Here is a 14,857-nt window from a genome sequence, read left to right on the forward strand (position 1 = left end):
TTCAAAAAACACCCTATCATCACAGAATGATACGATGTGATCCGTTCAACTGGTGGTAGCTGAGTGCTAGTATCTTACCAGTGCAACATCTTTTTAAACAGAAGAGACAATCCATCAATTACATCAGGGTTGTCTATGTTCTGTAAATTGCAAAGTGAACAGATTGACCACAAGCTATTTAAAAAAATTCTGATAATTAAACAACCTCACAAGATTACATTTTGATAAAAGAAACAAAAGCCACTCATTTAAATCTATATTTTATTTTTTATCCAGTTCAATTTAAATAGGACTAAATCCATTTACACTGGCAATACATTGTGCTAATACATAAATTAAAAATGCATCATTCACTGCTTCACGGTAAATTATATTCCCCAAGTAGAAATATTTCACTGTTCCCGTTTTACCAGTTTCAAAGTTTTTATTGCACTCTACCTGGATATTTAAAAAAAAATCTAGCACAATCAGATCATTGGAAATTGTCTGATGTGGACTATTTTGTTCTGTTTGAAACCATCAGATTGAACATTAATGAACATTGTGGAAAAACAATGAATCATACACATTTGGCAAACAGAAGAAGATGATTGTGTTTGTCAGCATACTCCTTTTGGTAAATGAAGGTACTCGCTTAGAAGATACATTGACTCAATCAAGAAAGAATACAGATTCTAAAGTTCGAAAAACCCATATTACTATGTAGAAGGAATTTACAAGCAGCTAAAATTGTGAAAATACCCGGAAAATAAAGCTGAAAGGGAATCCACATAACAAAATACAGTTGTGGAAGATGTTTCTTTAATAAAGTCATCCCCAATTTCATCTAAATGTGGTCCGATTTCCTTTTGGTCTGATGAAATCCAACTTGCAATGAAAGTGAACTTTTTTTAAAGCCAATTAAAACTGAAAATTGCTCAATCTGAGGATGCATGTCATTTCTACCATGTACAATGCTAGAGGCCAACTTCCCTCTGTAAATTCAAATCTCCATCTCTAATTCGTGTGTTCTTTGGATGTAGACAACAAGCTGAAACGTGTTGCATCTAGCCCTGCAATTCAAGAGAACCACATTGAAACTGTATTTGTAATGTTGAAAAACAACTTCTAAAACCCGAGGAATTTCATGGAATATTGGCCAACAAGGCATACATGCACGGTTTGGTCTAGTATGTCTTAAGACAATTAAGAATTTTTGGTGGTAATGCTGCTTTAAGTAGCCCAACTTGATTGTTTATGTTGCTCAAAATACATCTCCAGTATTTGTGTGTGTAATTTATTTCCATTGATTTAAGCAACACTAGTTATTGGAAACACGTATCCATCAACGTATTCTCAGACTATTGGTGCATCTGGAGATGTGCAAACTTCAGAACATAAAGCTGGCTTCAATGACAAACTTTAACATTGTTTTCAATTAAGATTATCCCTCGTGTGGATGCAATATGGACAAGTTGTGCACCAAGCATGATTGTTTCAGTGGAAAAACTACAAAAACATTAGGAGTTGCAAGCGAACCGCTTGTTCACAATAAAACAGACAAGAGGATCCCAGGGGATGAAAGAAGATGGGCGATATGGTGATGGGCTCGTATGTACACCACATTGTCATCAATCAGTCTTTAAGTGAGCAATGTTACCAAACTGAATACAAAACATGAAGTTGTCATTTTGCAAAAACGGTGAGCAAATGTTCAAATTCCAGGACATCAGACCCTCATATACAGTAAATAATGCCTAGTCAAAGACATTCTTGAAAAGCTGTAATGTCCTTTCCTGCCCTTCAAGAAGTTACCTGCTTAACAAGCACCATGCACATCTGGGACCTTTGCTACTTACAGCTAATCTCCGTATATTACATTCTCTAGATCCAATACAAAATTCATTCAACTTTTCGAAGTATATCTCGTCATACAAAATGCAGACTATTATCTTGTGTATAATTTGTCAAAATTACGTCGAAGCAGAACACTTCTGTGAAAGTCATTTATAAGGTGTATGCTGAGCTATGATCTATGTCAGCATCCAAGTAATTTAGGGCTTAAAACTCAAACAATTAATTTTATTAAAGAGCCTATACTATGAATGGCCCACATCAGATTCTGCCGTTAACAATACATTATTTGATGAAATAACAAAAGTGAGTGATATTTTGTAATAGTCCCTGGAGGTCATGCCAAACCTGTGTACAAGATAAACCCAAAACAATGAGCCTCAAGATCAATGAGAGAAATAGGTTCACTGTAACAACTGTCTAGGTGAACATTTAAAGAGACAACAGATTTAAGAAAATTGCTTTGGCAAATAAATTTTATGTTGCTAATTACAAAAACTGCACAAGTGTTCTACATCCATGATTTACCTAAATGTTTTCTACAGTATTGACACACGTGGCCAAATTCTTTTCTACACAATAAATAAAATCATAACCCCATAGCAGGTTATTATGCCAGTAAAAAATGCAGATTTCCAAAGTTTGTAGGATCATTTGGTCCTAAGTAAGGATAATAGGCAAATGAAATTCTAGAAAAGAACATAAGACAATTTCCTTTCTGGTTTATTACAGAGAATCCTATAACCACAAAACAGACATAAAGGCTGCAGAAAGTCAAGCTGACTGGCCGTGTGGACTTTTGGTTTTTGAAAGTCCCCATACTTTTTACAGCCTAAACATGTGTATGTAGAATTTTCGGTTCTATTTATTTTTAAATAACTATATAATTTCCAGTGCAAGATGTCCCCCAAAAGGTTGTCTTCTGTGGGCAAAAAGGAAATACAAAGTGTTATTCTTTAAACTGAATATGTATAAAGGCTAGACTGCAGCGGCCAGTTTTCTAAATTAGTAACATAACTTTTTTTTAAGGGACTACGGCTTTAAGGAGAAGTGATCAATAATGAGTATATAATCAACTAAAGAATCTGGCAAGTTTAACCATATGATGACGCTGTTACTTCTTGAACAATAGTTAAAAATCTTGAGATTAGCATATAAGGCTGGCCACTGCCCACTAAATCTGTGGATGGAAGTGAGAGGAAACTTTAATTGGACTCATGCATACTCTATACGTCTATAATAATGTGCTTTTTGAACTTGCAGTTTCACTCTTTACATGCATTAGTTGTAATTTTAGGTGAAGTTACATAAGCTAATGAGGATTAAGTGATGTCGTTCTTTGGTCATGTTGAGCGTGTGTTCTTAAGCTTTGTGCCCAATGCTTTTTTTCAGAAGGACAGCACTGACACTACTGGGAATACTTGAGAAAGGGGGTATCTGTACCCATAAAACAATTTTTCTTTGCAACATTGTCAACCCACCACCTAACTGAACTGTTGAGTATTGCATCCCTAGTTCATCTGACCTTCAATTCGACACAAATGGAAAATCATTCAGGTATCAGAGGAGCTGGAGTAATTGCTACAGAATAAAAACAAATTTGAAAAACAGTATGAGCATAGCTCAAACCAGGCCACATACACCCACAGACTGAGTTGTTGATTCCTCTTATCTCCATCTAACATAAGATGCTGCAACTCTTAAAGGTGGCAACTGGAGGTCTAACCAACGATATCACAGAGCACGCTATGATCAAGTGGAGTATGTCCTTGTGCGCAGATGTCAGGAGTCCGGACTGTTCTTTTTTAATAAAGCACACAGTGTAGCCCATAAGGCTCTTTCACAGGTCATAAACAGGAGCAAGGGCTGTTGAAAAGTTATTGCACCTGAATACGGATGTTTCTCCTCACTATTCTAATTAAAGATAATTGTTGAACATGAACCAAAGACGGTTTAGCTTCACCCAAAAGATAGGCAAGTAGCCTGAGGAAAGAGCCTTCGGCAACATAAGGAAACCGTGCTCTTTCAATTAATCATCAAGGATAGGGAAGATCTGTGCAACCAGACACCTCATCAGGACCACTCCTACGCTGTGAACGTGTTCAAGACAAGCAGGGAGACCTCAAACTAAGTATAAATTATTTGTATTGCTAGTGCACTCAGCTGCAAACCACAGGCACTTCTTGTGTGATTTGCCAGATGGGAACTTGGAAATGTGCAACCTTAAAATCAATGACATGTAAACAGTCCAACTGCAGGTAAGGAATGTGCTGCACAGTAGCCTTTTTAGGGCATTCCTATTTGCATGCTGAGCTGTGCACCTATAAGGTAGTTTGTTTTTGCACCTCCCAAACCATTAATACAACCACTCAGCAAGACAGCTGTGAGAGTGTCCGTGAATTTTTTAATTATCTTCCCCATTTGGCGTTACAGCTTGTCAAGGGTACATTCACAATCAGCAGTCTTGAAGGGAGAGGGCCTAACAGGACAAGCCCTAGTCTACATTGCCACCAGACTTGGCAACCTTCTTGTCAAGAGCTGAAATTGAAAAGATAAGCTATTTTTGCCAATATAGGACAGTCAAAACCATGCACAATTGAGATAGCAGGTGGGAAAATATGTGCATTGCCTTAACTACAGATACCCACAATTTGTTGTCTACCACTTTGGTGACCACAATGAGAGCTCTGCGTCTTCTACAGCTCCAACAGGAAAAAGCAACCCCTGCAGAGTCCTGAATTTGAGCCATCAGTTAAAGAGGATTATCCATGAGAGAATTCTAAGTACTTCGCATAAACAGCTCATTCTCTTCCTACTTAAAGCTCTTAGTCCAACGTTTCTATCTCAGTGCCCACATTCACTGGTGACGAGAGCGAGTTAGAAAGCAAAGTTTAGGTTTTGGGTGAAAGCCTCCTTAAGCGAGAACTCCTCACAGCTATCAGTAAGGTAACTAAGGAGCATAAGTGCAGAAAAAATTGATTAGCCATAGTGTCATAAGCTTCAGTAAAAGTACTCCAATTAATCAATATTTCACATCATGCCGGTGGGCCGAACCACCTTGTAGTATATCAAGCCGCGAACCCAACAATGTAGCCTGAGGAGGTGGCCAATTCTGGCCTGTCAAGGTAGTTGATGTGCAGCTAACAGAACGCAAGGAGAGCAGCGGGAGCCCAGCAGATACCAAAGTGCACACTGCCGGCCCTGGTTATGTTAGCAGTGGAAGCCACATTATTACCCAAGAAGTAACAACCAGAAATACACTGGCAGACTTTAATGGGCTTGAGACTTCACAACCCAGATAGGCAGTAGGTAGGATAAGTCTATTTTATTGTGTTTCTCTTAATAGGAGCTGGAGTTCGGGTGTCAATGAGACCCTGGGCTTACCCATTGCTGTCCCTGCCGTTGCACGGCACCGAATGCCATAAGACATAAAGAATGAGATCGGAAAAGAAAGAAAACAGGATTTCTGTGGGCTCTCTTGACTTCTCATGGCTTGCCTCTCTAGCAGCTTAAGATCAAAGAGAATGTAGTTAATGGCTGTGGCAAGGGCCTGGGTGTTTGATCTCGTTCATGACACCCTAGGGTTGACATGTCATCATCAAGATCAAAGGGGGCATGATGTCACCTCTGCTGTATTTTTGTGAATTGACACAGTATAAAAATAGAAAGCCTGTGCTACTTCAGAAAGAAAAAGCAATTGAGGTACTTTGGAGAAAACCCTGTGTAAGCATCCACGTGCTATGTCACTTCTGATCAGGTCCATATTAAATTACAAAATGGACTTATCAGAGAGGAAACTGGTATGAGTTTGGAACTGGTTTAGACTCAGACTTGCACATTGAAATGCTATTTTATGATGAGCTAACTGCTCCAGTCCGTGAGAGCAGGCGCCACGGGTCACAGGAGCGTTGGCAAGAACTGTGCTGGGGGCAATATTGTAATGCTGGGGAGTACATCATAACATTAAGACACTTCCCACAAGAACATGCAGACATTAAGGGAAATAAAGATCGATTAAACACATCGCACAAATATTGCAACAAATAACCAGGCCTTTAAGGAAAAAAATTGGAGGAAAAAAATCTGCGAGTAGAGGCGAAAGTGAACATAGGACAATACTCCATTAGTGTGGAAATAGGGAGCACAGTATGTGATTTAGGGCGAACATGGATGCAAACAGAACACTCAAAATGGCGTAGGGCGTAGGGAAATTTGGTGAAAATCGAGAGGTAGACAGTGACCCAAGACGTCAAGTTTCTTTCCCTCCTTCTTACCCAGTGTCTTTGAACCTTTGGCGACAAACAAGTCCTGCTTTGCGCTTCGTACTTCATAAGACGGGAGAAGCAGAGATGTGGCAACTCCATACGTGCCTCTGCTCTAGTTCCCCCTACAGGAATGGTGCAATTGCTTGGGAGTCGATGTAAACATTTTCGGATATGTGCTACCTAGCTTTAAAAAAAATGGAGAAACAATATAAAGGAGGATGAAGCTTGAACAGTGATGAGGTACCGTGATTTAAGTTAAAGGTTTTTCTTTGTACAAAATGTATTCATTGCGAGTGTGTTTAAAATCGATTTCACATTAAAAGGACGCCGGGGCAGAGCTAAACGGCCCTGGCCCAGACGGGCACACATGCTTTAAACGAGTCCACATGATTTTCCTTAGGTGCTTCTGCCGCGTGCCCTGGTAAGTTTGCATTACAGTCCTTTATTGAAGTACACGCGATCGAGGCCTGGGTTGCTTTCTCGAATCTTGGCTTGCAGTTCCGGTTCCAAGCGTGACACGGACATGGAACTATGAAAAGAAACAATAAAATATATATTTATACAAAAATTACTATGTCATAGCACGTTTATAATTGCACCACCAGCAGGTCAAGCACCAGAGCAGAAAAAGTGTGGAAGAGCATGCTGAAAGACCAGCCGGAAGGAATGCCCCCAAAAAATTCCATCGCTGCACCAAAGTAGGAAGCTTGCTCTTTATATACCATACAAAAGGATGGTATAGTGTGCAAAGAGTCCAGTGGAACTCCAAAAGGTAGGCAGAGGTAAAAGTAGATAATTCCTTATTCTCCTATTTATGGTATTGTGGGCGAGCAGTAAGGCTTTATCAGTGGGTCGTGTTACGCATTTATTGTACACAAGAAATGTCACACATTCCAAGGCTGAACTCAGAGAAATTTGGTTGTATAAAAATATTATTTAGTTATTTTATTCCTAGAACCAAGCCAGGCCTGGTCCAGGTAAGTGAAATAATACTTTGCAAGGTCTATGCAGTGAATTACAGTTGAATGCAGGTTCAAATGCAGTTGGTAGATTTACAGGTTAGTCAATAATCAAAATTACTTTTCAGTTACTTTGTAGATTACTGTATACATTACTTCTTGGATTCCTTTTTAAGTTACTTTTGCTAATCAGTGTGATATGCCTAGATAGCACACTGTGACATTTCCTAGACAAAAGGTAAGTAATTCAGGTTTTGTATATTTGCAGTTTTCAAGGTTTCATATAAACAAACTCCACACTTCAAAGAATTTTCAAGGAAAAGAGGTCAATGAAATCCTATGGGAGGAAATGAAGTTATCGGTTTACAGGTAACTACTTGGTTATGGGAGTTCGGTTTCTGAACGAGAAGGGTGTGACACTGCTAATTAAGCACACTGGACCTCCTTTACTTCTCTGTAACAAAGCACTCCAGTCCAGCTAGAGTCTCCACTTCTGATTCATTGGCTGATTTTGATTTGATTTGTTTTATCACATTTACAAAAGAGCAAAACAGATACTTCCTGAAAAAGTCATCTTGTTCTAGAGTAGAAATGCTATTAAGCAAACAGAAGCCCAAAAAGGAGCGGTCGGTGGACACCAAGTAAAATAATATGGAGAAAGGGGCCATGCCTTTGATGTTATTCCTGATCAGGAAAGTTTTGAGGTTTTTCAAAGCTTACAAAAACAAAGTTTTCAGTCACATTTTCAAGTCTTTAGATTATAAAGAAGCGTTGCTATGAAAGTAATTTCAAGCCCACTTTGCAAGGTAGGGTCTCAGATTGTCAGAGTAGCTCAGTTCAATTCCTGACAAATTATTAATACAACCCAAAAAAAAAGTGTGAAGTTGTATGCTAACTGTGTTGTACAAAATAAGAAATTTCATCCAAGATGGGATTCACTCGGACTAAGAAACTCAGAATAAAATACAAAGTAGGAGGAGGGAAGAATGAGGAGACCACCACTTAAACTGTAGGAATTTCGGATGGATGGTTGCTCCCTTTCGGCTCCTTCCTCTATAAGCAATATTGGTTTCAGAATGGCTTGGTGAGATAAATGTTTTCCTTGACATATACCGTCATATGCATTTGACAGGTCCAAAACGCAACCAAGGGAACAACGCATTCCATCGATCCGATGTAGGCAAACTGCATAACAGTAACACCTCTTATTTCTATAGCTAAGAAACTGCAAAAAGATGGCGTGACATTATACAAGAGAAAGTTGTCATTGAAATTACAAGTTAGCAAATGTTTCTGTGACAACCTTAAATGTTGAAGAAAGAAACCCTAAAATGAACTAGTAGAGGACAGGTTACGTTTTGGGGGGAAAATGTAGAACATAATTCCTAACTATACGAAATTGGGTTACTGGTTGAAGTAGGTGAAATCCTGGTCAAGCAGAAACCACAATCTCTGTTAGGGAGAAACACAAGCAAATATAAAATTAGCCTGTGCTTAGCCCTCTGGTAGTTTGGCACAAAGGAGTCAGGCTTAACTTAGAAGTAATGTGTAAAGTATTTATAGAGCACTTCAAACAGTAATGAAGTAAAAACACAACACAAGAAAAATCCCACACCAATTTTGAAACAAATGAAGTAAAATGTAATAAATACTATGACACCAGCACAACAAAAATCCAATCATTAGAAACCGAGATATGAAATTTCAATGTTTTAAGTGAAAATAGTGCCTATAAGCACAATGTACCAACTGTGATTATTTGGTCGATTCAGACCGGGACTAAGTCACAAGTTAAGGCCGACTGCACAGGGGCCAAGTTAGGCCCACAGAACAAAGTACCATGAATCTTGGTTTGCGGAGCGTTGCAATATCAGAAGTGGGGGTCGTCTTATACAGCGGCCTGTTTCAGGGAAGTTACGGGGCTGTGTTGTATCTTGAGTCTTCCTGTTGCTCAGCTAGAATGCATGTGATGTAGAATGTTGGATGAGTGGAATGCTAGTGCCAACTGACATTCACAAAGCACTAGCATTCCACTCATCCAACATTCTACATCACATGCATTCTAGCTGAGCAGCAGGAAGACTCAAGATACAACAGGCTGCGATACACAGTCCTGTGTCATCGTCAAGGATGATGTAGAAGTACATAATTAGGCTGTCCGGAATTCGGTTTAAACTGATTATGCTCGAGACTACCCTACCGCCTAAAAATGAGCTGACCCGGTTGAAACCGAGTGTCACTGATTTTTCACATTCTTAAACTGCTTGGCCACTTGAGGGAGCCAAAGCAATACAAAGCTGAACTGTGCTGAAAAAGTTGCTCGGGAAGTGAACAACGGAAACCTCCCAGCTGCCTGCATTGGCTCTTTTCGAGGGTTTTCCATTGTTTGTTTCCCCGTGTCACTCGATAAATGTTGCTGATTGGGCTAGGGTGCACGGGTGGTCTATTTGTGTGCAGGAGCTCGGGTGGTTTAATGGGCTATTAGCATGCTGACTTCTGGAGGGGCCCCTTTTTATCTGGGGAGAAGAGCTACTTAGTCTTCGCCCGCAGGGGTCTCCACCCCCTTTTGAAGAATTCTCAGGCGTGCAATACATACGCTCGGGCGGCTGACTTCACCCTGGCAGGCAGCCCAGGGAGAAGCTGGGCTGGCCAAGTCCTGCTCTTAAATACACAGCTCGACGGCAGCAGGTAGCGAGGCAAGGCTGGGACACTCACAACTTGGGCGGGACAGCTGTTAGAGTGCGGAAGACCTCTCTTTGCATCTGAGCAGAAAACACACATTCCCAGTTATTGCTCAGAATGCCCATACGAGGCTTTGTTGCTTTTTCACCCCTTCATCTCCAGAATCCTTCATCTCCATTCTGGACTCATATAGAGAGATAGAGAGGTGTTTTCTTTGGGAACTATTTTGTTTTTTGTGCTGATGTCTGCGTCTCTACATTTGGGTAATATATCTCCAACTTATTTTTCTAAACTATCATGCAAATAAATGAATGTTTTTGAATTTAACATTTCTTTCAGGATTGTTAATGTATAACTGAATTATTCTTTCCCAAAGGAACGGAGAGATCATGCTTGGAGATTTAATCTCTAAATAAAAATGAAATAAATGGAGAATTAAGCAGGTTTTGTTGTCCTTTAGTTAACTTTTACCAGCTGATCCATTGAAAATAAATAGTGGAGTGTTCTAAATCTTTCCTTTAGTGAAAACCATGGAGTTAAAAATCAAATCTGCAGGTGTAAATGATGTACACATTTTAAGATTAGGCATTCCGCTATAGCCCTACGGCTCTCCTTTTAGTCTTCACTAAATCCTCGGAGCAGAATAAATGTGTAGATTAATGAATGGTGAGAGATATGGGCCAATTTGTGAGAAATTAGTGAATAGCTCTGTGGGTTAAGGTGATGGTTTATGAAGAATTTTTGGAGACGCGCTGCACCAGTATGATGCTAAAAGGGTCTCAATAAAGTGTGCTAAAAAAATAAAAAAGGATGATGTAGATGAGGGCCTTGCAATGCGAAGGCCTTCGTTGTGGATGCATTGCACAGCGGCATTTCCGAGGAAGCTGCGGGCTGTGATGCGAAGTCCTACGTCTGGGATGTGTTGTGCAGTGGTGGTTCCGATGTGCTGTGAAGAGATGTGTTGCTCTGTGTCGGTTCGGCTCATGGACCAAAGCTGGGTTAGCAAAGTACCTAAAAGCCCACTTCCTAAAGTCCTGGGCTAGGCAGACACCTCTTGGGGGGTTAGGACTCACAGAGATAGAGTCTAGGTGCTGAGTTCAAGGTGGTTGGAGCCTTCTCTGTTCCTGAGGCTCTGATGAGGAGACCAGCCAACTAGTCCTTGGAGTCACTCTGGTGATCCTGGGTTCAAGATGCAGGTTCAGACATTTTCATTAAGGCAGCAGAGTAGCAGTCCTTCTTGTAGAGCAGCACAACAGTCCTGCGTTTTACACAGGTCCAGAGGTGTACTAAAGAGTTGAGGTCTGAGGGTCCATTATTTATTCCTTCTCACTTTGAAGTAGGAGAAGTTCCTAGAGACTTGTACTCCCAGAGGGGCATGGAATTTCCTGCCTAATTGTCCTGGCCTCAGCCTGTCTGTTAAGGGCCTACCCTAGGGGTGACTTCCATGAATACATAATGAAGGGTTAGGCATTACAAAAGTCTCATCTTTCCAGGTCAAAATGGCAGTGTAACACTGCACACAAAGGCTGCAGTGGCAGGCCTGAGGCAAGTTTAATAGGTTACTTAAGTGGGTGGCATAATCAGTGCTGCAGGTCCACTAGGGGTATTCAATTTACATGCCCCGCTAAAGGTAGTATCACTTTACTAGGGACTTAAAAGTCAATTAAATTTGCCAATTGAGCGTAAGCCAATGTTATCAGGTTTAAAAAGGTGAGCACAAGTACGTTAGCACTGGTTAGCAGTGGTAAAGTGTGCAGAGCCCTACAGCCAGAAAAAACGAAGTCAGCCAAAAACAGGAGGATGGAAGGCAAACATTTGGGGGGAAACCACGCAGAGGATGTTAGGTCCAGCAGGAACTGTTTGTTGACCAGCAGCTTGTTCCACAAGGTATGTTCTGAAAGACCCTGACTGTTACCACGAGCCTGATGTCTATTGACAGAAAACTCCCTGTGCTGTGGGGTCATTATTTAGGTTGTCAAAAACAAAACCACTGCTTTGAGGGTTTGTTTCTGAGAGGTAAATGACCTGAGCTGGCAAAAAAATATGATGGTTTACACATTACTAAGCTGTGACCTTGAGTATCCACGGAGGCTTGGGGGCGCTTTGTACACCGAGATCTGTTTCCTCTCACTTTACCCTTGCAATGTAGAAAACAAAAAGGGGTTGTGCTATGGATTGTTAAGCCATTTCTGATCTTCTACTGATTCTAGTACGTTTCTTTTTATTGAAACATAAAAAACATAGATAAGGAACCTGCTGGCTTAACACGAACATTGGCTTTTTCTGATCAGAGAGCTTTTCCTTCTGCAAAATCGAAACGTTATGGAATTCCATACAGATATTGGGTGTTTATAAATTTAATTAAGATCGCGAGGGAAAATAGACGAATTGCTTTTTTGAGCACCAAAACTTAATACAGTCGCAAAAAAGAAATGCTAATCGCGGGAACTTGTTCATGGGTCCCGGCAAATCAGAGGCTACTGGGCTCCAATAGCGACAATGCAAGCACTTTACTGCTCGTTCCCTTTACTGTCGAACCTAAAACTGAGCAGCTAGTGCAAACTTTAACCACTTGACTTTCAGGGTAGCAGAGTGGAGAAGGCCAAAGATTACTCCGGGAGATGGTCTGCGGTATAAACTCATAGTCTATAAAACATACAACAGCAATTAATAATTATTTGTCCAGCCAGTGCTTTACTTTAAAATAGAGAGTAATTTAATCATGCTACACAGCTAATACTACACATGTAATGCAGAGAGTGCAAATGTTATATATAATTATCTCTTTAGAAGCTACTCTCATGTTTTTACTGGTAAAGTAACAAAACGGGGACAGAGGTAAAGTAAATGACCCCAAAGGCCAAGTAAACTACAAATGCCTTTCACTCAATCATGGCAGCAGGTTCCATGATGAAAGGGTGCGTAATAAGCAGCTCTCTCTTAACTCTCAGTTAACATATCTTAGGGTGTATGAATGACCGAAAGGCCCAGCAACCCAGTACTTCTGAAGGTTGTTGTGCAGGAGTCTGCAGTGTGAAGTTGCCTGCTGAGTTGGGGCAAATGGCAGCAACCATCTCCGCCCTGGTCCGTTATCTTCTTGTGCTCCACCAGGAGGTGCTGTTGTGCATTGGCAGGATTCTCTATTCCACAAGAAGAGAGGCTCAGTGGGCCGAGGAGGACAGAACCCTTGCTTACTCGGGCTAGTAGGAGATGGAGGTCACTTTTGCCTGGTCTTTTTTTAGGCTCAAAGCTTCACCCAAACAAAGCAAACAGATCACCTCAGTGACGGTGATGATCTTCTCGAGTTTGAGGCTGCAGAAGTGTGGTCACAGTTCTTCCCTGACACCTAGCTAACCCGAGGCATTTCTACTTCTAGTGGTGGAACTGATTGCCGTTGCAAATATTTATGTGCATCAGGTTGTCACAGGCACTTCGTAGTAGTCACATTTGCCAGCATCCTCCCGCAGTGATCTGTGGAAAGGTGAGAGGGATGCCCCCACGCAAGCACAGATTCGCGGAAGGGACTACTTTGCTCTTGGTCATGCTGCAGTGGAAACAGTGCCACAAGGCCTTATCACACAGCCTGAGAGTATTGGTGCATGCCTGGATTACAGCTGGCCAATGTCTGCTCTTTTCGCACAACTGCTTATGACCCTCATTTTCAGACACCCTTTTCCTCGTGCACAGCACCCTTCCTCGACAATAACGTGCTCCTTTCATTAAGGTATGTTCACAACAACAGGATGCAGATGTTCCAGGTTCTTTTCATTGAGGCTGGTAAAGATGATCAGCATTCCCTGACCCCTCGACTGGCACACAGAAATGTTTCTCAGTCTCCACTGGTGTGCACCAGCTACTGGTTGATGAGAATTCTTTGCAACAATAGTTTCGGTTTCTAACTGACACCATAACAGTAGTCCTTCCAGACGTGTCAACCACTGTCTTTGTCTCTTCCTATCTAGAGGAAGGAAGGGTGGCACCATGGGCTCCCACTTAGTGGAGACCCAAAACAAAGGCACAAGAAAAGGAGAGGCTTCCTAACACACACCGCTAACTTTCCAACTGTTGGGGGAAACGTCTTCAGGAAAGAATAGACCAAGAAGTGGTCATGGGCTGTCCCTAATCTTCAAAAGAAGCCTCTTTTTCTCATCTTCCACGTCATAGATTATGATCCACTGCAAATGACAAAAACCAAAACCAAAATCAAAGACTCGCGACTCGCTATTCTGAGCCAAGCCAGAGACCTTTCCAATCCAACAGTCCATATAAAAACTGCAGTCGCAAACAGCCGATCTAGGGCCAGTTGAAATGAAATGAAAAGATCATTTGTAAAGTGCGGTAGCTACTCTAAGGCGTCCTAGCGCTATGGACAGGCGTGTGGAGAAACAACTGGCTGTTAGTCTAATTTATTGAAAAGCAGGGTTTTTAGCCGTTTGCGGAAGGAAAGTAGATTGGGTTCTGATCGCAGATGGAGGGGAAGAGAGTTCTAGAGTTTCGCTGAGTTATAGGAGAACGAGCGACCCCCACATCTGGCTCTCTTTATTCCGGGTACTACAACAAAATGGGAAGAGGACGATCTGAGCTTGGGTGATCAGGGAATGATTGATGCGAACGCCCGTTTTCCAGAAGGCTCGTTGGACAATGCATAGACCTTTGAACTGGATTCTTTCTCTGACTGGGAGTCAGTGGATATTCTTCAGTTCAGTTTTGACAGGGAGTTGACGGGGGATTTGGGGGAGGGTTCGCGCTGCACAGTTTTGGATAACCTGAAGCTTACACAGGGTAGCCCGAGGGGACCCTAGGAAGAGGGCATTTTCGAAATCCAGACGTGACAGAATTAGACCCTGGATCATGATCTGCTTTGCATGAAAAGGTAATAGGGGAAGAATTTTCTGGGTGAGCCTAAGAAGACCGAAGCAGGTGGCCGAGAGCTTGGTTGCGTGGCAGTTAAGGGCCTTGTCCAGCCAGATGCTTAGGCTCTTGATTGTGTCCTTGGGTGTGGGGGCAGGTCCCAGGCAAGAAGGCCAGAGGGAATGGATGTTAAGAGTAGGGGAGTTACCTAGGAGCATCATCTCTGTCTTGTCTCAGTTCATTTTGAGGCAAGATGAGGTCATACAT

The 14,857-nt window shown here is 41.5% G+C and overlaps 1 protein-coding gene across 1 annotated transcript in view; it reads right to left on the reverse strand.

Moving 5' to 3' along the window:
• Window positions 1-247: 247 nt before the first annotated feature.
• The window catches only part of LOC147703010 (sideroflexin-1), a 232,257-nt gene continuing 217,647 nt past the window's right edge, over window positions 248-14,857 (reverse strand). The window contains exon 12 of the mRNA XM_086931570.1: window positions 248-6,627. Coding sequence (XP_086787696.1) covers window positions 6,531-6,627 — 97 coding nt within the window. The 3' untranslated portion in view covers window positions 248-6,530. The remainder of the gene's footprint in view (window positions 6,628-14,857) is intronic.

This window comes from Lissotriton vulgaris, chromosome 7 (genome assembly GCF_964263255.1).
Source record: "Lissotriton vulgaris chromosome 7, aLisVul1.2, whole genome shotgun sequence".
NCBI lineage: Eukaryota > Metazoa > Chordata > Amphibia > Caudata > Salamandridae > Lissotriton > Lissotriton vulgaris.